Source organism: Trichosurus vulpecula, chromosome 3 (assembly GCF_011100635.1).
Source record: "Trichosurus vulpecula isolate mTriVul1 chromosome 3, mTriVul1.pri, whole genome shotgun sequence".
Lineage (NCBI taxonomy): Eukaryota > Metazoa > Chordata > Mammalia > Diprotodontia > Phalangeridae > Trichosurus > Trichosurus vulpecula.
Genome location: NC_050575.1, coordinates 84,935,641 through 84,959,651, shown reverse-complemented (window position 1 = coordinate 84,959,651; position 24,011 = coordinate 84,935,641). Strand labels below are relative to the sequence as shown.

The 24,011-nt window shown below is 47.8% G+C and overlaps 1 protein-coding gene across 1 annotated transcript in view; it reads right to left on the bottom strand.

Moving 5' to 3' along the window:
- The window catches only part of FGF18 (fibroblast growth factor 18), a 31,261-nt gene extending 12,418 nt beyond the window's left edge, over positions 1-18,843 (bottom strand). The window contains exons 1-2 of the mRNA XM_036749747.1: positions 18,805-18,843; positions 16,050-16,230 (exon numbers count right to left, since the gene is read on the bottom strand). Of these exons, the coding sequence (XP_036605642.1) occupies positions 16,050-16,230; positions 18,805-18,843 (220 nt within the window). The remainder of the gene's footprint in view (positions 1-16,049; positions 16,231-18,804) is intronic.
- Between the last annotated feature and the right edge of the window lie 5,168 nt (positions 18,844-24,011).

The following is a 24,011-nucleotide window of genomic DNA, read 5'->3' as shown; positions in this document are numbered from 1 at the left end:
TTCTGTGGTCCTGTATTGCTCTTGGTACAGAGTACACACACCAGCAAACAGAGATGCCAAGGAAGCCTCTAAGAAGGACACACAGACTTCTCTTGCTGGTTTGGTGAGCAACATCAGGGCCCACCAAGGAAAAGAGGTGAAGGAAGGAGAGTTTGTCCCACAAACAAATGATCTGTGGGGGTTGCAGCCTGGGGTCTGATGGGGTGAGGGAAGGCAGGTTGGGAGGATTAGGGAGGAGACAGATAAAATATGAGATTTACAGTGGAGAAGAAGTGGGTGTGTGAACAGCTGCTGGGATTTCTTGGTTTGGGCTCGGAGAAGACATCTGGGGAAGTTTTCCTAGGTTGGTGTCCAAGGTTTACAAATCTGACCTGGCCAAGGGTTCAGAGTCCAGCTAAGAAGAGGCTGAGACTTGAGAGCCTGACTAAAGGAGGGGGTGAAGGGGCAATAGAGAGGCCTCCTGGGTGGGGGGGGGGGCAGGTACTGTCAGAGGACTATAGGCTTTATGCTTGGGTGATGCCAGCAGGGCAGAAGAGCTCTTTCACTCTTTGAGGTGAAAAGAAAGAAAAGAAAGTCTGAGAGAGGAAGAAAATGGCAGTAGCCTGAGCCCCTGGAGACCCCTGAAAGCCTTGCCCCCAGTCAAGTGCCTCGCTCAGGGTCACACAGGCAGTAAGTAGCAGGGATGAGAGCCAAACCCAGATCTGTGGCTGCCAGGTCTAAGGGGGAAGGGGAGAGAATCAGCATTTATCTATAGCCCCTACTATGTAGGAACTATGCTAGGCATTTTACACATATTACCTCATTTGATTCTCATAGCCACCCTGTGAGGTAGGTGCTATTTCTTATCTCTATTTTACAATTGAGGAAACTGAGGCTGACAGAAGTTAAGTGACTTGCCCAGGGTCACACAGCTATTAAGTGTCTGAGGCTGGATTTAAACTCAGGTCTTCCTGACTCCTGGCAGAATGCTCTATCCACTTCACCACCTAGCTGCCAATCTAGTCCTTTTTCCTAAATTGAAACCAATTCTATGTCCCCTTAGTAGACTATATGCCCCCTGAGGGTAGTTACATCTTAAAATCTGTTTTTGCAGTGGCTACCTAGCACAATGCTCTGGTACAGAGTAGATGCTCAATAAATGCTTGTCTAACTGGATTGAGTACCTCAGCCAGTGGTCTGGAGTCATGGGGACTAGTCAGCCTGGATTAAGTTGGCTCTGTGGATGCTAATTCTTCAGTACTATGAACCCTGAAGATGATGTTCTCTCCACAGCCAGGGCAGAGGAGAGGGTGTCAGCCTCCAATGTAAGCAGGAAAAATTCTGCTTTGGCCTGACTTGTCTAGAATGACTGTGAAGACTTGACATCCTCCTACGTTTCCAAAACCCCCATCTTTGGATCCCCCCTTAGACAAGACCCGGCCTCCTCCACACACACCCCAACCACAAACAGTCTCCAGCCCAGGGCCTGAGCTAGGTTCAGGGAGAGCTAGAAGAGGCCACTTTGCCAAGGGAGGCCGCATCCTGTTCCCCCACCACCACATGGGATGGAATGACCTTGACTCCAACTCAGCACTCATGACATCATGGGGAGGGAGCTGGGCCAGAATTATGTAAAGTCTTTGGGGAGTAATATCAGCCAGGGCTCCAAGAATCCACCCTGAGCTCAGTCCCGGAGCCGGCACGTTTCTGAGCATTCCCGAAGCGGGTCCTTGGCTAAACCTGCTCCCCTGCCCCCTCACCCTCTCCTTCTTCCAAGTGAGATCAAGATGCCAAGTGTCGCTCAGGTTCCCATCACAAAAACAGGGTATTTGCAATGACCTACTTACCCCCGAAGACGCCCGGAGGGTGGGTCAGAGTATAAGGTAGGGGCTCTTAACCTGGTTGATGCCATGGGGTCCTTTTGACAATATGGTGAAAGCCTCTGAACACTTCCGTTGTTGAACGTATAAAATACATGGGATCACAAAGGACACCGATAGTGTTGAAATAAAGTTATCATAATATTTTAAGAAACAAGTTCACACGACCCCAGGTTAGAAACGCCTGGGCTAAAGGAAGACAGGAGAGTCAAGAGCTAAGGGAAGGCTGAGTAAGATTACATTTCTGCTCCCAAGGGTCCAGAACAGAGTGTGGGGTCTTCATCTCTTCTCTTCCTCTACTCCAGGATCTCCACATACCTTCCACTGCCCCTGCCTCGAAGGAAACTATCAGCCATTCTAGGTCAGGGCTGAGCCTCCAAGCTGTTCTCACCCCCTGACCTTCCAGAGGGGTTCTGGGTGACCCAAGCCAGGTATAGTCCCCTGCTCCAGAGTGCTCATAGGATAAACATACCGGATAAGAAAGCCTTCCTTCTCTCAACCCATCTCCACCCTCTGATAAGCAGTCCTGGCCTGCCCCAGGAGGACTGAGTAAGAGACTGAGATAGGAAAGGAACTCCAGGTAACCAAGGACCTGACCCAGAGAGGGTCAACAAAGAAGCCCAAAGATGAGGGCAGCAGAAAGTTAGCCTTCCTAATTTCCTTCCCCTCCATCCCCCCACTCACATCTTTTGCATTTCTCCCCCTGTGTTGGGCCAGTCACCAGCTTCCCTCCCTTAGCCACACTCCTGGGGCTCCTTGGGTCTCTGCCATTTCCCGGCCAGACCTTGGAGAGCGGCCTCTTTATTACTGAGCAAACTGACCCCTGGGCCTCTCTCCCTTTCCCCCTTCCCCCTCCTTCCTCAGCCATTAAGTGCTGCTAATGCATTCTACATTAGTGCTCCAGGGCAGGAAAACACCACTTCCAGAGCCAAGGGGTTAATTAGCATTTATGCAGCAGGCTAGTTGCTTTCTGCTAATTAAGAGGTAAGTTTACCTGGGAGGAAGGGAATCTTTGGTGCCCAACCAGCAGGGGTTCTGCCTGGATATTCTCGTAGTCCCCTTCCATTGAGCCACTTCCCACTCCCCTCAAGAAAATAGACTCCTACTCTCTTTATCCCCATCCCCCACACAGTGAGAGCTCTCTAAGGATGAGGCCTCCTCCACCTCTCCCTAGCAAATTAGAAGCTCCCTGAGGGTGGCAAATGTCTAGTCCATCAGACTGGGAACTAAGGAAGAGGGGCAGGGGTGGGTGGAAGGAGAGGAGGACATGATTTCATCTATACACTGAGGGCAGAAACCTACCTGATCCTCCCTCCCTTACCACTTTTTGCCAATGCCCTTTCCCTCATTCAGGAACAGAAGAGATAACAGCATTTCACATTTATTAACCTTCCGGAATATTTCTCATTCTCTCAGGGGAAAAAATGGAACGAAATTAAAAACTCCAAAAATTATCTGAAATACCCCTGTATGTACCCCATCCCTCAACCCCTAGCCCCTGAGGAAAGTCATGAGCTTGGGCACCAAGGAAAATTAGATGCTTCATGTTTAACTGTGTAGGCACCAAACAGGTCAGAGGGGTGGGGGGAGGCGGATGGTCTTCTTTAAGTGACCTCCTCTTCCAGAGGGCAAAGGTCGCTGGGTGGACATGCCTGAGAGACCTGGGACCAAAGATGGCTAATGTTTCTGCCTCTCATGTGATGGTTCCTGAATTGATTTTAGCTCCTCCCCCTCTCCCTTGCTGCCAAAGACTTCCCCCATCCCACACAGAGCTCTTCTATATAATCCTGGGGAAAAATTGGGGGCTTAGAAGAAAGCCTCTCGGACCAGGTAGCCCTTTGACTCCAGGGTCACACCCTGGAACATCTCTAAGGGGGAGGGGGAAATGGTCCAAAAAGATGTTCTTGGGGGTTTCCTGGTAAGATGAATCTTTGACCAAAATCCAAGGATGATGAAAATCGTTATTATATGGCATGTTAGGAAGGAGTTTCAAAGAGCCAGTTGTAGGGGTGGAGAAAGAAGGAAATGGAGGTGATATCTCTCCCCTCCCTCAAAACACACACACACACACACACACACACACACACACACACACACACCCTTTAAGTCCTATCTTGACACCTCATCTTGGTCTGGAGGTAACCTGGATGGAGGCTGTACCTAGGAAACAGAATCTCTCAGAGGTCCTACACCAAGTCAGAAAGGCTTTTAATTCAGGCCTGCCAACCGAAGGCACACCTGCAATGCCAGGGCCTCTTCCAACTCTAAATCTATGGTCTCATGAGCCAAACAAACAAACTTCAGAGATACTAATCGTCAGAAGGTTGGCCACAAGGTATGGAGGAGACACAATATTCACTGCGGATTACCCACACCAATGGATCTCTGAAATGGTCATAAAAACTCCTATTTCTATAATGATTTAAGGTTTGCAAAATATTTTTAATCATTCCATTAACAAGCATTAATCAAATACCTACTATTTGCCAGGTACCATGCTAGGCAAATACAAATACAACCAAGAGACAGCTGTGCCTTCAGGGAGCTTGTGTTCTATTCTCCTCACAAGTCTAGGTAGTACAAGGAATACCCTTATTTTACAGATGAGAAAAAAAGAGTTTCTGAGTGACTTGCCTAAAGTGATAGTCATAAATGGCTGAAGGCGGGGAGGGGGGTGGAATCTAATGCAGGTCTGCTGACTCCAAGTCCAAGGCTCTTCCTACCCTATCACACTGCTTGCCCACCCTAGCCCCCAAGTTCTAAAATGCCCTTTTCTCCCTCCGACTCTATAGAGAAGAAAAGTATGACTGAGTATCCCAGAGAGGGACCAATGACAACATTTTTAGGATCTCTTTCAGGAGGGGGGAACAGAAGAACAGAAGGTGGCCAGAGTCTTTGTGCCAGGCATATGGATAAGTGGTTCAAGACAGCAATTTGGGCCCTCTCCCTCAGGTTCCGCAGCCACAGCTCCACGGATAAACAGATTTCCACAAAATCATAGGATTTAGTGCCTGAAGGAACTTACAGATAAGCTAACATCTTTATATGACAAATGAGTAAACTGAGGCTCCTAATTATCAGAGGCAAGATTCAAACCAGGGTCCTTCTGACTCAACCCTGCCTGTTTGAGAGAAGAAAAACAGATAAACCTAGGTCTTAACTGCTAGAATACGGGAGGTACATTTGTCCCTTTCACCTTCATCCCCTCCCTTCCCCCACCTTAATGGGAGGTAGCCAGAAGACTGACTTGGATACAAGACAAATGCTGACATGATGCTCTAAGCCACTTTCCATGCACCATCCTCCAGCAGAGAAAATATCCCAGTGGTGAAGGAGCATGGAGGTCACACCAAATCAATCCCTCCCTAGTGGCTGAAGGGCTTTCAAAGACAGTGGGAGGGGAGGAGTAGATCGTCACTCAGTAGGAGTGAAAATGCACCCACTCTAAATCTAAATGGTCCCCTCATCCTCTCCCAGCCCCTGGCCCAGAGGTCCCAGAGGACAATCCCACTCACCCTGAAGACTCTGGGGCAGAACTCCCAGTCTGGAATCTGATTAAGGTAATGAGAAATAAACGGAGAAAAACCAATCTGCTTTAGGCTGGCTGTGGCTCTAGACCTCAACAATTTCATCCCAGAGGTCAGTGTAGATTGGGTGGTCAGCTCCTGCCATGGGCAAAAAAGAACCTGACTGCAGCTCTAGGGGATCAGCAGACTGCTCCCCAAAGTCACCTGAGCCCAGGAAGGATGGTGTCAAGTTCTCCTGTCACTCCTTGAGAAGATCACATCTGTTAGCCCTGTTCCCTCCCACTCCCCAACACCCATCAGGCCAGCAGTGTGGGTGGCCAGCAGGCTGCAGCTCAGAAGGCCCAAATGATTCACCGGCTCATAGGATGTTAGAGTTATGGGGCACTCTAGAGACCACGTAGTCCAACCGGCTCATGTTATGGAACAGGGGCTCAGAGGTGAAGTGACTTACCCAAAGGACGCAGGTATTAAATAACAGAGCCAAGTCCACATACACAGCTCTTTCCTGTATACCATTTAGTTAGTCCCTCGTCTGGGATAGAGGATTAATTCAACTCCAGAGGTGAGCTGAAATTTCTAATCCAGATGTGCTGAATCAGGCCTATTCTGGTGTCCCTCATCTGCCCCCATCCACAATGTACAGGCAATAGAGGGCATCGAATGACAAAGCAATGTCCGCCCCTGCCCTCTGCCCCTCTGGACTGCCAGACAGGAAAAGAGGATGCCTGCCCTAGAAAACCTGAACAGATGGATGCAAGGTGAGTGGAGTCAAAAGAACTGATGACCGAAGTCACAGGATCTGGAAGCTGGAAGGAACCTCGGTGATCACCTAGTCTATCCCATACCTGAAGATGACTCCCCTGGGGCCTGGTGGGCATAATTTAACAATAACAACAACCATAATAACAGTAGCTAACATTTTGTATAGTGCTTTAAGGTTTGTAGAATACTTAACATCTGATCCTCACACAACAACCCTCTGAGGTAAGTGTCATCATCACCACCATTTTACAGAGGAGGAAAACTGAGGCAGGTGGAGGTTAAATGCCTCACCCAGGGTCACATAGCTAGCTAGGAAGTGTCTGAGGACAGATCTGAGCTCAGGTTTTCCTGACCCCAAGTCCGACATTCCATCCACTAGGCTGAATTTATTCAGTGCCAGCTAAAAATGCCAAGACACCGTTCAAGATGATGGGGATACGGGGACAGAAAGTAGAGTCCCCACCCCCAAGGAGCTTACATCTCCAACAAGCAGCCATCAAGTCGCACCTTGCAGCCCTCCAGTGAGAGGAAACTCAGTACCTTCTTGGGCAGTTCATTCTGCTTAGGGGCAGTTGTATTTATTAAGAAGGGTTTTTTTTTCCTCCTCATAGGAAAAGCACAGAGCCACAGATTCTGAGCTGCAAAGACTCTTAAAGGTCCTTCAGTGCTGTACCAGATGAAATCTGTCTCTCTGCACCTTCTCCCAGGGGTTCTTCATGTTGCCATCTGGGGCCAAGCAGAGAAATCTACAGTCCCTCTTCCACTGGAAAACCCTTCAGATACTGGAAGAGAATCATCCATGAGCCCACACCCAATTCTTTTCTGCACCAAGCTAAGCATCTCCAGGTGTTTCAAGCCTTGACTCATTGCAGTCCAATTAAATCCCACAAATATTTACTAAGCACAGGTGGAGAGGGCCCGGTTAAGAACTGGTGGAGGGAGGGAGCCCGGATAGGGTTAGATCCAAAGCTTCTACCAAGTCCTGAGCCCATTGGGGGGCCTCTGTCTCCAACAGACCACTCCCGGCTCAGCAATGACCCAACTCTCAGAAAAGGATGATTACAGCAGAGGCATGAATCAAGTCAGGGAGCCCTCATATCCCCAATCTAATCTCAGCAAAAGCAATGTGGACCAGTCCAATGAGAGCAAGAAGACACTGTCCTAAATGTTTGGCATACGTTCCTCTTAATTCCTCGAGGATGGGAATTGTCTCTCATCTTCTATAGTGCTGCGTGTGTGGTATTGGGTGCGTAGTAGGTTCAAAGTTAATGACTGATCAACTGACTCTGGCTTCCAGTGGAACTGGCCCACAATTCCCCCTAGCTAACACTCCCTCTTCCATGTCATAGATATCCTAGGCTGTGTCCTCCAGGCCTAGAATGCCATCGTTCCCCTCCTCTCCTCTCCTTTTTGGAATTCCTCTCTCTCCTTCAAGACTCAGATGAAGGGCTGCTTCCTGAATCTGGGAGGCCTCTCCTTATTCTATGACAACTCCCTCCCCCCTCTCCCCAAGTGGTTGGTCTCTCCCTCAGTGTAAATCATGTTGTATTGATTTGGTTCCTATTTTGCTGTTTATATGCTGTTCTCCTCCCCCAGAAGCCTCTTGACCACAGAGCCTTGTCCCTTTGGGGGCGGAGGTGTGGTTTGTATCCTCTCTGAATTCAAGGGCACACAGTGATCACATCGGCTCAAATCTGTCCTCAACTGCTGTTTTCTTCTGAACTTCCTAATCATAAGCAATTGGGAAGGGGTGGTATTGACTGAGAAGAATAAAAAACCTGCTTCTTCCGAATAATACGGTAAGACGGTCCCCGACAGAGAGCAGCTCCAAGGGGGTGCAGCTGATCGAGTAAGTGCTGGACATGGAAGTGGGAAGACTCAAGTTCAAATCCAGGCTCAAGCAAATCAATTAACTTCTCCCAGACTCAGTTTCCTCCTCTGTAGAATGGAGATGAAATCAGTGCCCCTCTCTCTTTCTCTCTCGGCTACAGTAAGGATGAAATGAAATATTTCCAAAATGTTTTGCAAACCTAAAAGTTTAGCTATTATTGTCATTAAGACAAGCCCAGGGAAGAAGTTTCCCTCATTCTGGATTCACTGGATCAGGCATCTCTGATTTGTTAAAAATCAGCCACGGAGTTATTTCACCATAGACCTCCCCCCATGCAATTATGTTGTGTTTGCTTTGCATCTATTTTATTACTATAAATTATATTTATCACATTCTCATATACTTTGTATCTGATAAATTTAATCTATTATATTAAATATTTAATTTGGTTATACATATTTCTTAGAAATTTATTATGAATAAATATATTTTAAATCTCTTTATATTTTATTTATCTGCGTACATATTGTTTCCCTCCAGTAGAACGTAAGGCCCTTGAGGGCAAGGACACTCCTGTTCACCTAGCACAGTGCCTGGTACATATGGAACAAGAGCTAGCCTGGAGGCAGTGTGTCCCCGCTCTGTCCATAATCAGCTGTGTGGCCTTAGACAAAGCCTATGACTTGTCTGGGCCTCAGAGCTATAAAATGGAGAAGGTCGACTAGATCACAGATGTCCAGCTGGAGACGTATGGGTCAACTGTGACCTGCTTAGGATTCTTCTCTCCCCCCCAAAATATGTGCCTAGTTGGCCATCATCCCTGATTGGTAGGTCAGTAGAACTTAGCCCTGACAGGTGCCTGCTACTTACTGTTGCTGCTGTTGGGTCTTTCTTGCAAGCCTCGATCAATAAGAAGCTATAAAAAATTCATTTGGCACGAATGCTTGGATTTCTGATCACGAGGCACACAACCCAAAACAGATCTGGACACCCCTGGACAAAGGTCCCTTATACCTCTACCTTCTATGATCCTAGGACATGTGAAATCCAACTTTGACCACCTCCCTGCCATCTCGGCAAACTGCCTCTAACATACCAAGTGTCCATGGATGGACAGGGATTCACAGGCACACAGGATGGAACCTGGTATAACCACTCTTAGAAATGTGTACACCTAGGATAGATCCTGGGACACTAAGAGGCCATTGCTGGGGAGGAGAGAAGGGTGGGGCTGGACTGGGGCTGTCGCTTGGGATGAGACAAAGTGGGCAGGAAGCAGGCCATTTGGCACCCTCTAAATTCCATCCCCAGTGCCAAGGCCACATCAACCTGCCCTAGTTACAGGCCTGGAACCTGGACAAAACGATTTCTTCTATCACAGCTGAAGAGGTATGAAGGATGGGAGAGATGGAGAGGGCAACAATTTAAGTCTCTTCTCTCATCAAACAAAACTGCCAAATAATGGAAAGTCCCCTTCCTCGAACAGTCAGAGCTGGGAAGCTTCAGAGATACCAAGAAACCAGAAATTTTTTTTTCTTCCCCAGGAATCTCCTGTGCCTGATAGCCTGAATCTCCTCAAAGGGCAACGGGATGTCACTCCGTCTTCTCACAGGCCTCCTTCCCTCAAAACAATGGGACATATGCCCGGGAAAGGAATTTAGTGGAAAGGGAAAACCCAAACATTTCTGGATTTGGGGGCAGGATGGAAAGGGAACAGTTATGGTTTGACTCCCTAGGCTCTGGAGGGACCGTCCTCCAGTCCTCTAAGGCCACTAAAAAGAGGAAGACCTAGGCCACAGAGAGGCAGAGTTGATGCACTGGGTTGAACCCAACGATCTCTGAAATTTCTTCCAATTCCATGATTTTCTTAGGGGTACGGCTGGAGCTGGGGAAACCACAAGGAACACCAGAGAAGGGAGGAGCTGGTAATTTGGCCACCACAAAGTCCCCAAGGCGCACCACCACCACCCCCCCCCCACCGCCCCAGACACCAGATGTCAAGGACGGCATAGCAGAGATGGCATCGGATCATTGCATTGGGATCAGGAGGCCCAGGTTCAAACGCTGGCTTAGACACTCACTAGCTGACATGAGAATGGGCAGAGCACTATTTGTTCTGGCACATCACAAACTCTCAACATTGTCTTATCTGTGAAACGGAGATGATAATATTTGTGATATCCGCCTCCTAGAGTGGTGGTGAAGGAAATGCTTTGTTAAACACTAAAGCAACACAGAAATGTGAGGTATTATAATTCTGTCCAAGGAACTGGGATCTCCAGCCTGAGTTAGAAGCACGGTGCCCCCAGCTCTGTCACTCAAGAGATGGGCCATGGGGCTCTAAAACACTAGACTTCTTTCCCTGGGATGCTGGATACGCCACACTCTGAACAACGCAGTAAGCACCCCTCACACCTGCTGAAAACCCACTATGAACAAGGCATGTAGGAATAATAATTACAGCTGACATGTACATGTAGGTATGCATTCATATACACATATACATACACACGTATATATGCCAGCGATGTACAGATCAGTATCCCAGCCGTAAGTCCCCATCAACCTGCCCTCGGTGCAGTTCTGGAGCCTAGACAGGGAAATGTCTTCTCCATAGATCTGTATACACATGTAGATATATATTTATATAGATTAAAAGACACAGGTGTATATAGAGATAGATATCTATCTGTACCCGTACCATAGAAGACAGAAGAATGTAGAAAGCAGGTCGATGGGGGCTTGGCACTGCAGGATGTAGATGCAGATATATAGATATGTATGTCTGTATACGCACATATGTGGTAAACAGTACACATGTGTGTATTTGCTAGCCTCACTACCACCCTGTAAGCTTCTCCAGTCACTCAGCTACCAAGTGTCTGAGGAAGGATTTGAACTCAAGACTTTCCGACTCCAAGTGCAGGACTCTCTCTTTGGCACCGGCGGATGAATAAGACACTTCCAACCCCCAAGGAGCTCACAATATAAAGGAGAGACAAGAACAGTAGCTCACCTTTTTGACGGCCTTTATAGTTTATAAAATGCTTTCCTCATAACTGTGAGGTAGGTGGTGAAAGTATTTCATAGATTGTATTTCATAGTATTTCATCCATTTCATAGATGCAGGAACCGAGGCTGTACGAGGAGAGGTGACTTAGTCCCAGAATGGTTGGCCTCCAGGTCCACCATCCTTTCTGCTAGTCATTCTCTCCACAGTACAAAAGAGCATGGGATGAGGGTTCAAAGAAAGGCACAAGTGCCAGGGGGTTCATAAGGAGGTCTCTCTTTGCTCTAGAACTTTATACAGGGAAATCCAAAGCCAGAGCAGCTTCCCTGGGGAACAGAGGCTGGAAAGGCTGTTCCTGACTCTCCTGCAAGACACTGTCCCTTTTTTGTTGTCATTCAGTTGTCAGTTGTGTCAGACACTTTGTGACTCTATTTGGGGTTTTCTTGACAAAGACCCAGGAGTAGTTTGCCATTTCCTTCTCCAGCTCATTTTTACAGGTGAGTAAACTGAGGAAAACAGGGTAAAGTGACTTGTCCAGGGTCACACAGCTAGTTAAGTATCTGAGGCCAGATGTGAACTCACAAAGACGAGTTTTCTTGACTCCAGGCCAGGCACTCTATCTACGTAGACAGAGCTGTATCCCCACTGCTTAGTCTAACACCTGACACAGTAACCACTTAATAGACGCTTTTCCATTAACTAATTTATACCTACCTCTAGCTCACCTAGTGGCCTGTCCCCAACTTTCGTGCTCTAAAGAAGTATCCTCTGGCCCATTTCATTCCCCCAGAACCCTGAACACAGAAGGACATGACAGCACAGCTCAGTGGAAAAGGCACAGGATTTGGACTCAGAGGACCTGGGTTCAAATCCCAACTATGCCACTTCCACCAGCCTGGGTGACTCTGCGTAAATCATTCCAGCTCTGTGGGCCTCACTTCCCTCATCTGTAAAATTTAGAGGCTGTGCTTAAAGCCTCCCCAAGGGTCCTTCCTGCCTCTGAATATTCCACCTACCTGGCATCATTGAGGACCAGATCTCAAAGGAGCCTTCAACAATCCAGGACAAGCCCAGTGCGTGTGGGGCCTAGGAATGGAGCACAAAAGCCCCAAAGAGGAGAGAAGAGACAGCCATGTCTTTCCTTCCCTCCCCCTCCACCCTTTTGCAAAGGGCAAGTCAGGTGCGAGCAGCACCAGGCTGAAATGCATAATGCAGTATCGACTTGGGCATCCCCATCTTCCTGCAGAGCCTGGCCACATAAATCCCCATCCCAATAATATTTGTATTGATTAACTGGGTTGGAGCATCACTGGGCTCCAGGTCTCACTTCCCTCCCAGGACAAACAGATGGGGTCTCAGCTCCTCATCTGCATTTCTAATGAGACATTTAAATGGAGCAGCAGCACGGAGGCTTCCTAGCCCCTCTGCTGCCCTGGAGGGGCAGAATCCTTCTTTCAGAGGCTGGGAGGGAAGTGAAAGGTGAAATGACCAGGGTGTTCCCTTGGGGAAGGTGAGGAACTGTAGGAAGTGGGGGAACATGGGGATGGTAGTCTTGGCACTTAGAACTTCCCTGCCTCAGTTTTGTGTCTGATCCATACATCCACCCAGGTCATCTTACCCTCTGTCTGCCACATCACCGGGTGAATGAATCCTCTCCTCCTTTCCCTCCCCCTTTCTACCATCCCTTCCTGGTCACTGCTCCCTCTAGGTGTGGTCTTATCCTAGTAGAATGTAAGCTCCTAGAGGGCAGGAACTGTGCTTTTTAAAAGAGTCGTATCCCCATTGCTTAGTCCAACACCTGACATGGTAACCACTTAATAGACGCTTTCCCATTAATTAATTTATACCTCTAGCTCTCCTATTTTCCTAGAGCTGGGGCAGTTCCAGAATTGGCCAAGGCACAGATGGTTCAAATCAGACCAACCCTCACATCCCAGTGTCTGCCAGACCCCGGGCCTCAGCAACGGCACACCTGGGAGGACCAGGAACAGGGCGGCTCATAAGCTCACCCACAGTGGGCAGCGCCCCCCCCCCCCCCCGCCCTAGACTTATTTAACCCATGAGCAAATTGTACAAATATCACCTTGCTGAAAGAAGCAACAAATATGAAGGATACAGAGAAACTTGGGCAGACATGTGGGCCAATGCGGAGCAAAGTCAACAGGACCAGTAGAACAGCTGACGTGATGACCACAATAATGTGAAAGAAAACAACATGAAAATGCTCATCGAGGGAGTGACCAATTGTGACTCCAAAGGATCACAGATTCAGAGTTAGAAGACACCTTATTTTACATATGAGGAAACTGAGGCCCAGAGAGATTTAAAGTGATATGTCCCCCCTAATTTTATAAGTGACGACACTGAGGCCCAGGGAGATTAAGTGACACAGCCTAAGAATCAGAGGCAGAATTCAAACCCAGGCTCTATCAATGACAAGTCCATTACTCTACACACTACACCAGAGGTGTTAAACATGGGCCCACAATACTCATGAGCATGGCCTAAACAAGATTAAAATGTAATCGGGAAATATTTAACAAAATATGTCAAAGTAAAATTTTAAAAGTGTTAATACATGTTTTTCTAAGCCAACATGCCACCCACAGGCATCCCGATATCCAGGTTAGCCACCTATATATAGCCTCCGCACCATGCCAAGCTGCCCTCGCCTGCTGAGGGTCCGTTATGCTTCCTGCCTTGTTAGAGAGTTGGTGGACTACAGGTATGAAATGAGGGACACTGTGTCAGAGGGGGCCGATCTGTCTGTCTGAGCTAACTATACTTCTTTTCCTTACAAGAGAAGATTGTTATTAAGAAATGACAACAATGTTGAATTTTAAAAGGGCATTAATTAAACATTTTAAAAAGATTTGTTTAACCCACTATCCTGCCCATCACTCTCAGCCGTCCTCCTAGAGCTCCAAGGGAAAAGTGCCACCCAGGCCAAAGGGAAGGGAGAGACTTGGGGGATGGAGGGCTAGGGGAGAGGGGAAGACAGAGGGAAAGAGAATCGCAGAATCACAGAATGTTCAACCTGGAATGCACCTTAAGACCACTGAGTCCAGCCCCTACATTTTACGGAGGAGGAGAAGTGACTTTCCCAAAGTCCAACCAGAAGGGGCAGTCAGATTTAAAAGCCTGCTCTCCTGACTCCTAATCGAGTCATTTTTTTCCCAGTGAAAATAAAGGGAAGAGAAGCATAAAGGAGAAGCTGACAGGGATGGGGGAGACAGAGAGAGGAGAAACAGGGTATAAGGATAAGAGATGAAGAGTAGAGGGTATGGGAGAAAGACAGAGAAAAAGAGAATCACAGTGAAGGAGAGGCACGGGGACCCACAGAAATCGAGCTCCCGGGCAGCTGGGCAGTGCAGGGCTCGGAGCTCAGCTTGCCCAGCCCAGCTCCCGGTGTCCGTGCAGCTGCCACACTTGGGGATCCTGGGATGAGGTCAGCTCTGCCCCGGGGCTGAGTGAGTGAAAATAAATGGAGTCCAAGATAAAAGGTCCAAGAAATTATTTGTCTTGTTGTCATGTCACAACTGTAACGGGCAGGGACTGGGGGCCCGGCAGGCCAGGCATCCTGCTGTTTCAGCTGGAGAGCTCCCAGGGCACTACCGCCCTCCCCCCCACCCCCCATCTACCCACATACATACACAAGCCCCTAGTCCCTGGGCTCCCAAGCCCTGGTCCACCTCCCCCAACAGGCACACGCAGCTTCCACTGTCTGAGCCTCCAAGACTGTCTCATCTCAGGCGACAGACTCCCCTCCCCACCCCCGGCTCTTCCCCAAGGATCTGACTCCCGGGAAGAAGCAGATCATAAAGTTAGAACATTCCTTCCCTACCCCAGACTTAAAGGGCAGGACCTACGAAGAGGGACTAGACAGTCTCTAAGTTCCCTAAATTTTATGGGTCTATAATTCTGTGACCCTTTCCTATAGGGACTGCACACCTAAATTAAAAAAGAGAGAGATGCTAGCATTTCCTAGGCTTCCGCTCAGGCCCAAAGGTTTTCCCTTTGGAAAACAAGAAGATAACAATGAGATGAGGGGTTGGGTTTTCTGTTTTTCCATCTTTATAGAAGGAAGGGATGGGGCAACAGATTTTCCTTTCCTCAATATCCCTTGAGCCAGAAGTAATCTGGAGGTTCAGGAGTCCCCAAACAACCTCACAGTGTCATCCCTAGAGTTTAAGTAGGACTCAATCATCAAAAAACTTCCCTGAGGGTCAGATAGCTCATAACAGGGTATGGCAACTTGGGCTTTGTCACAGGGCAAAAAACTCAGAGGACACCAAGAGACAGAAACAACAGAGCTGAGTTGCAGTAAGAAGCTAATAGACAGTACGCTGGGGCGGGTCCCTCTGCTACCCCCAGAGGCCCCTCCCTCTCCAGCAGTGGTCTTTCACCAGTGTCCCAAGGTCTCTCTTCTAAACCCATGAGGTACTTTCTTCTGTCCCTCAGTTGGGGGTGCACTTCCTAGTTACAGCTCTGGGATCAGGGAAGGGAAGAGAAGGCATTGTACATCACCGTTGCATGCTGAAAGCTAACAGGGGTACCCATGCACTTACACACACACACATCCATGCCCTGGACACACGCCACCACAGAATCTCAGAGCCAGAAGGGGCCTCAGAAGGCATCCTGGAGACGAATCCCCTCTATGCCACCCCTTTCCAGTGGTTATCCGGCTTAAATACCTATGGCAATGAAGAAGCCAGTACAGCACCCCGCACCCCACCCCCACCAAGAGGTCCATTTGAGACGGCTCTGATTGTTGGGAGGTTTTTTCTGATATTTAGCTTAAATCTGCCTTTTTAAAAGAAGGACTGTCTAGCTGGCAAAGATCCAGAGAAAGGCCTCGCCCCATTCAGTTTCTGGGATAAGATGTTGGTGAAGCAACAGATCAAAGCATTTGACCTCTGCCCAGGACAGAATTCTGTATATCCCCTGTATCCCCATAGCTATTTCAGCTGCTGACCCCCCAGCCCCGGCCCAGGAGCAATTTCCCCAGAAGGAAAGCGGGCTGGGAGAGAAGGACTGAGCCCAGTGAAGTCTCCTACCATATTTGTCTCCATCTTCCCCTTTGGCACTAATCCTCCGCCCCAACACCTGGATATGCTTCCCGCTCGTCCGGCTGTACAGCTGGTACAGCCTCAGTTGCTTCCTGCTCACATCATCCCGAGCTCTCGTCTGGTTCTCCACATGGATACGGAAATCCACGTTCTCCTCGGCTGCCAACACCTGTAAGGGGGAAAAGGGAGGAGGGGAAGAGACAAGATGACTCCTGAACAGTAAGCTTGGGGTCCTGTGTTCTCTTCCGTAGAAAAGGCCTCTCACAGGGAGCAAGGGTGGGGACGGAGGAACTGCCGGGGGGTGGAGACCAAGGCGGAGCTGGTGCTGATGGCCCAGAGCCCCTGTCTGCTTTCAGTTGTGGTTTGGAGCAATTGTGGGGAAAAAATGTGTGACCCTCAAATGACAGGGTGGGAGAAGATTAGGTTTGGGAAAATATAATAGAACAATGGGGTTGGATCCCTAAGTCTAGGGCTAGAAGAAGGCCACTGAGACCAGCCCCCTCATTTTTATAGACGAAGAAACTGAAGCTGATAAAGGTTAAGTGACTTGCCCAGGGTCACACAGCTAATAAATATCTGAGACAGGATTTCTGCCAGCTGCTCCTGAATCCAAGCTCAATGCTCTATCCACAGAGCCACTTAGATGCCTCAGAACTGAGGAAAGAGAGATCAAGTGACTTGCCTAGAGTCTTACAGCTAGGAAGCATCTAAGGCAGGATTTGAATCCGGGTCTTCTACACTCCAAGTTCAATGCCCTACCCTTTATATCACACTGTTCCTCACAGTGGAATCTGCAGATTTGGGTTTCAGTCTCAGCCCTGTCACTGACTTGTTGTGTGGCCCTTAACTTCACACTGCATCGAATTTCCTTCTCTATAAAATAAGAGAGATGACATCTGCCCTCCAACCTCACAGGATGGTTATAAGGATCAGATGGGACAATGGGTGAATAAGAAGTATGATACAAACACAACACAGTGTTATTCCAGCCTTCAGGAGACAGAGGGGAAGACCGAGGCATGGAGCAATGGTGTCCTCTTGCCCATGTTGAGGCAGATGCAGAATGGAAAGCCGGATTCAGCTCCTGACTCAAGATTCTGGGACCATGAGACGAACTCTCCTCCCCCCACCCAAGGCTCACAGAAAAAGGAGCTTTCCTAGAACCAAATTCCTCCCCTGCCCTCCCAGTCTGGCCAACTTGAGGGCTTCAGGGTCGTGTGAGGTTGTCACCATGAGATGGGATTCTGGATCCTATTCTAAGGGAGAACAGCTGGGGATCTGTCAAGAATTTCATCAGGAATGAGAGTGTCCACCTTTATCTCCTCACTCCCAGCTCAGCCTGAACTCCAGTCAAGTCAACAAATATACCACAAGCATCCTAGTCTCTATGCCTTCACCACTGGTATGAATGAAGGGTGGGCACAGTATACCAGCACCCCTGGTTGTGCCAGCACGCTAGGCCCATGCTTTATGCACCCCTATATCCTACACTCATAACATGTGTTCCACCTGCTCGATTCAGGACCCTCCTCCTTCTGACCCTCCACATCTAAACCTTACTTCAAGATCCAGATCAAGCCCAACTTTCTCCTTGATCACACCAACCCATCCTGAATCATGTACAGTGGAAAGAGCCTGGGTTCAAATTTCATCTCTGATGCTTACCACCTATGTGACCTTGGGCATATACTTAACTTCTCTGTATCTCAGTTTACTTGATTATAAAATGTGGCAGCTAGACTGGATAGCCTTTGAGGTCCCTAAAATATTCAGTCTGCACTCTGAACCTCACAGGGTGACAAGTTCTGTTTAGTATCATTGGCACGAAATTACAGGACAGTGTGTTGTGAGCTTTGCATGCCATCCCAAACCAAGGTTTCTCCCCTTTCGAGTCAAGTCTCCACCAAGGACTAACCTTAGGTCCGTTGGGCATTAACACACAGAGACATATCTCTAGCAATTTGCAATTCTACTTTGAGCTTAGGAGCCTCTGAGGAAACCGAGATTCAGTTTGGCCTCAGCCCATCTTGCTGATGCTAATATAGAAATTTAACCCATTGAGGGAATCCCAGACTTTTCCAGGAACTCACACTCGATTATGTCACACGATATTTGCTGGCTTTTCTCTCCTCTTTGCCCGTCTCTGTCTCTCTCTGCCTCCACCTCCCCCCCCCCACCCCAGCACAGCCACCCCGAGAGAAAAATATGCCATAATTTATACTCTAAGTTTGCTAAATGGATTTAGATTGTAGTTCCTCTTGGGTTTAGTTGGATGAATGGTAGCCTATTTATAGAATGAGCCTGCCTACCATACCATCCATCTCTGAATCTGAATGTTGTCAGTATTTTGCTCCCTTAGCAGCCCAACGACTCTCTCCAGCTCCTAGGAACAAGTCTCCAGGATTCCTTATTCACCTTCAGACACCTTCTCACACTCACTAGGGACCTTATTGATCAGAGGTCAAACTAATCTCATGACCCCACATCCCCCACAGATAAGCAGGAAGCCACTGTTCCCCAGAAGCCAACCCCACATTAATGATTTTCTTCCTGACCCCTCCGGACACAAAGTGAGTGACCTGAGGTCATCAGGAGGTATTGGGTGGAGTTTCTTCCCCAGGATGTGGAAAAGAGTAATCCATCTCTCACAGCTTCTACCACCTGAGCCAACTCCCAGCTATCAGATAAATCAGGAAACACCCCAAGGTAATGTAAGGGGCAGGGATGACCAGAAAGGTGGCACCATATAGTCCTGAGATTCAAGGTCCCAGGCACCAGGCATGGCTAAATCTGTTATTTGCATCTCTAGATATACGATAGTCAAACATATCATCTTCTCTAGAACCATGGCTCAGGGTGGCTCAAAACTGCGGTTGGGTGAGCACCTCCAGGACCTCCCAGATAACTCATAAGGCAGCTATCTACCCAACTCTTCCAGAAAAAAAGCTTTCTCTACTGGGATCTTTGTTGCAGGACTAAGTAGGATATACACTGAGTTCTACACATACACCCATCTATGTAAATGGGTCCCCTGCGGCATGCTGGGGAAGCCTCTCAGAATGATGCCCCAGAGAGCATCTCACCACATGCTCAGCATGTGGACTTGGGCTCTTTCCCCTCCCACCTCCTTCACTGAGCCAAGACAGGGGCCCTTTTCTAGGCCTCTGGCTCTGTAATCTGCTGAGGTAGTCCAGCATTGCTTTTTTTATTAGTTAAAACCCTTTACAGATCTGCAAAAGACGTAATCCGGAACAAGAAATCACTGTTTTTCTGTAAATTGACTCATGCATGCAAAGGGCTCATTATCTTAAAGGATTCCTACCTTTACATAAAGTTAATGACTTTCCCTAATTTGTCTTCTAGCACAGAAACATACTGTCCAAAGTCAAGTTTTTTTAATGGGGTACACCCACAATCAAAAGTAACTTGCTTCCCCACCCCCACTGCACCCCCAAACTTCATCTGGCTCCAGGCTGAAATGTCAGAAAACATTCTCCTGTCTCCCTGTTCCTTGAAGGTTAATATGTATAAAGAAGCAACCAATAGGAGAAACAGCAACACATTATCTTGTTGACCCAATAAGATTAAATCTCTTTGCTGAGCCAAGGTCACAAGACCATAGGATTCGCAGCTGAAAGGTACCTTGGAGATTTTTTTTTAAACAAGAACTTGTTTTCTCTTTATTTTTGATTTTTACTCACTGGATTGTATTTTAAGATGAAAACAACGTGCCCCTCTTCTCCCATAAATCACACTGTTCCTAAGTTCAGAAGCCTTTCCTTGATTGGTGAGTGTCTGGCTGCAGTTATCAATACTTCACTATAACTGTAACCTTCAAATCAGGAGCTTTGCATCAGGGTTCTCATTTCATAGAGAACAAAACCTTTGACTAAATTCAAAACAGGGGAAGATTTTAAAGAGGGGCACTAAATAAAAATGTGCATTAACTGGGTTCAATTTCCTCATTTGTAAAAAATTGAGGCCCGGAGAAGTTCAGAAACTTCAGTTTATCAAATATTTTACTATGTAACTAGGAGGTAACAAGCCATTGGGCTAGCTACAGCAGGCAGTAGAGGTACAAAATTGGAAAATATGGAAGGCCACACAGGTGACCAGTAACAGATTTGGGATTCAAACCCAGGTTTTCTGATTATGCATCCCATGCTCTCTGGACCATAGCACAATGTCTCTGTCCAGCACAGTGTAGCAGCTAGTGTGCTGAACCTGGAGGCCTCCAGGCTGCAGGGCATGGAGAGTCACACCCTCCAAAGTGTGTGTGGGGGAAGACAGGGAGGCAGAAACAATGGGTGGGGGGGAGAGGGAGAAGAGTAAGAGGAAAGAGGAGAGAGACAGTAAGAGGAAAGAGAAGAGGAGAGAGGAGTGGGAGAGAGAATAGAGAGGGGAGGGGAAAGAGGTGGAGAGAGAAACAGAGAGAGGGGGAGAGGGTGAAGAGAGAAGCGGGGGAGGGGGGAAGAAAGGAGGAGGGGAAGGGGGAGAAAAAGTCTAGAAGGCCCCCTTTTCCAGGCCTCTTTCTTCTACCACCTTCTCTGACTCCAGGACCACTGAGGATTCAATGATGTACAGGAATCACCTACTGAGTGGTAAAGACAGACCAGCCCTTATCTTCACATGGCACTGCTGACTTAGTTTCTCCTCAAGGTGACCGTTCCCTTGGTATACTGTATAGTACAGAATAACAATGTAGATACAGACAGCTGCTGAAGGTTGGTCAAGCACTTTACACACACCGTCTCATCTGATCGATGCTACAGCTCACAAGCGAGGTTCAGAGAGACTGAACGACGTGTCCGTGGTCCCATAACTGGTAAGTGTGAGAAGCAGAATTCAAATCAAAGCCTTCAAATCCTGTGGAATCTGCACTCCAAGGACCCAAGTTTGAATGCTGGATCTTCTCCTTTCTATCTGTGTGACACTGAAACTGTCCATTTCAGTTTCCTCACTGGTCAAAGGAGGAAACTTCACTAGGTGATCTCTAGGGTGGCTTCCAACTATAACTTTTATGGGGGTTTTTGTGGCTCCCTAGAGAGATTTCACGGCCCCTGGGACCTCTCCTCTCTTCCAGTGTCTGTCTGTCTGTCTGCTAATCTCTCTGTGGCATGGTAGCTGAGGACTCGGTGAAAGCAATCGCTGAGTCACCTGATTCTCCGTCCCTCTTTCTCCTTCAGCCGCTTCTCTTTCTAGGACCTAACCCTCCGGGGCTCCTGCCCTCAGCCCCTCCTTCCTCCCAGGGCTCACAGAGATGGACAGGGCCTCACCAGCTCCACCTCCAAATGGACAGCGTATCTCAACCTATCCTCTCTTTGTTAGGCTTCCAGTTTCCCGTGTTCTTTATGAAGAGTCCCTGACACCCCAGGCTGAAAAACACCATGACCGTCATCCTGCCATCCTGGAAATCACCAAGGAAACCCAGGACAGGCAGGACTGCTCCCTTATGGTGAACAATAACTGACTGAAGAAGACTTCAGAGGTACTTTTCAGTTTATAAAGCCTTGTCCAGACATTATCTCATTAGTTTTCTTACTGCTCCCCTGTAAAGAAGGCAGTGCTTTCTCTCTACCCAATAGTAGGCTAGTATGTTCTCTTTTACAGATAAGGAAACTGTCATAGAGAAGTTAAGTGAGGAACAGAGCAAGGAGGAGATCCAGGATTTACATACTCTGAAGTCAGATCCACAGCTGCCTCATGGACACCCTGAACCAGACTCTGGAGGGAGGTCCAGGAGTAATGGGGAATGAGGGGATTTCTCCACTAACTAGCAGTCACCTGACCAGAAAATGGAGGATGAAGGTAGAAAAAACATTTCTGTTGAAGGCAGGCGATACTCGGACACCTTGGAGCAGAGGCTCTGGCACCTGCCCTTCACCAACACTAAGCCCTCTCACACTGGACACATCAATGCTCCCACCTCACATGCCCTTCCCGATTCTCTCCTCTTCCTGTTTCTTAGACAGAAACGAGACAAAGTTTCTAGGGGTGAGAACCTGAGCCTGCCTTTTGCTGCCTTATTTCATGGGATGTTTAAGGCTGTAGATGAGTCTTTCTCAAGAGCCATCTTCTAAAGACGTCTAAAGAGGGCCACCTCCCCCTAAGTTACTCAATGATATTCCCCAAATATCCTCTCCATCCTCTGCTGGCCCTTCTGGGAATCACAGGATTCTTAGAGCTATAAGAGATCTTAGAGATCTTTTGGTTGAACCTTTTCATTTTCCACGGGAGAAAACAAGCCCAGAGAGCTTGAAGTAACTTGTCCATGGTTACTCAGGTAATGTGACAGAGCTGGATTTGAACTCCGGTCTCATGACTCAAAATCCACTCAACTAGAAGTCATTCCCCTATGACGTATCATGGGAAAAAGAGAGGATTTGGGGAAAGAGTGGATATGCCACTGACTAGGGATAGAGTCAAGAAGATAAAGTTTCCCAGAAAAATCTCTCTCCACCTAAACACAGCTCTTAGAGATAGGAGCAGCTAGTCAATCTCCTACTACCCACAACCTTTATTCCACTACTTTCCACTAACCCATAAATAGAACACACGTGTGTCACCAGCGGACACTGGGTGATTCTCATGTGCCATGGGCTTGGGAAAACACGCTAGGGAAGCCTCCCTATTTCCTCCCCCTGCCTACCCACAATCTGGGACCCCATCTACATGAGAATGCACATCCCAGAGAAAGAGCAGAAACACAGGGATCTATTATATGTATACACAGAAACAGAACAGAGAACGTTCACATTCACTAGCATATTACCACACATCACACCCAGCACATATCATGTAGACAGTACACACACACATTCCTTCTCGAGGAGAGAAAGGAATGTGTCTTTATTTCTATAACGAGACACAGAGTTCTGAAGCATGGGTCAAAGAAGAGTGGAGAAGGAAGGAGTGGTGCCTCATCTCTGGCGTAACAATACTAATTATGTTTGCATATGTATTTTTCAACAGCGAGGATGGATAGAGCACCAGTCCTGGGGTCAAGAAGATCTAGGTTCAAATCCCACCTCAGACAGTTGCTAGCTATGTGATCCTGGGCAAGTCACTTAAATCTGTTTGACTCAGTTTCCTCATTTGTAAAATGAGCTGGAGAAGGAAATGGCAAACCATTCCAGTATCTTTGCCAGGAAAACCCCAAAGGGGGTCACAAAGAGTGACATGACTGAAGAACAACATATAGATACATAGATTACAGATAGAGGTATGGAGAGGGGGTGGGGAGGGGAGAGAGAGAGAGAGAGAGAGAGAGAGAGAGAGAGAGAGAGAGAGAGAGAGAGAAGGGTTAGATAAATAGACAGACATGGCTAGGTGACCTGTCCAAGAGCTCAAGTTCTACACTAAAGGTCTACAAAGCATTTTCTTTAGAACATCCCAATTAGGTAATGTGAGCATCATTATGCTCATTTTACAGAGGAGAAAACAGAGGCTCAGAGAAGTCTGAGCTGACTTGCCTATGGTCACACAATTAGTAAATGTCAGAGCCAGGATTTAAACTCAGTTCCCCTGACTTTAACCCAGTGTTTTTTCAACCTGCTGTTTCAGCCACACCATGCTACTGTCAGGAGGCATTTCCTATATCCTCTGACTAACCCTTCTCTTTGTTCCAGGTTTTCCAGGCAATGAACAAAGAAGAATAAGATTTTAAAAACAAATGGGTTGAGAACATGGGAAGGAGAAGGGAACACTTCCCAGATGCTGGGGCTAGGATAAGATCATCCCTTCTGAGTTGCTTTTCTTAAAGAACTGGTCACCCCCTCCTCCTCCAGGATAGGGCCTTACTCTCTGGGGAACATTCTCTGCTTCAGCTCTTCCAGGAACAATATGAATATTGGCCAAGGGTCCTACCCTCCAGAGGTCACTGTGTACACTCCTATTACCCTAATCCCCATCCCATCCACCCACCCAACTGTCCTCTGGGAAGGCCAGGCC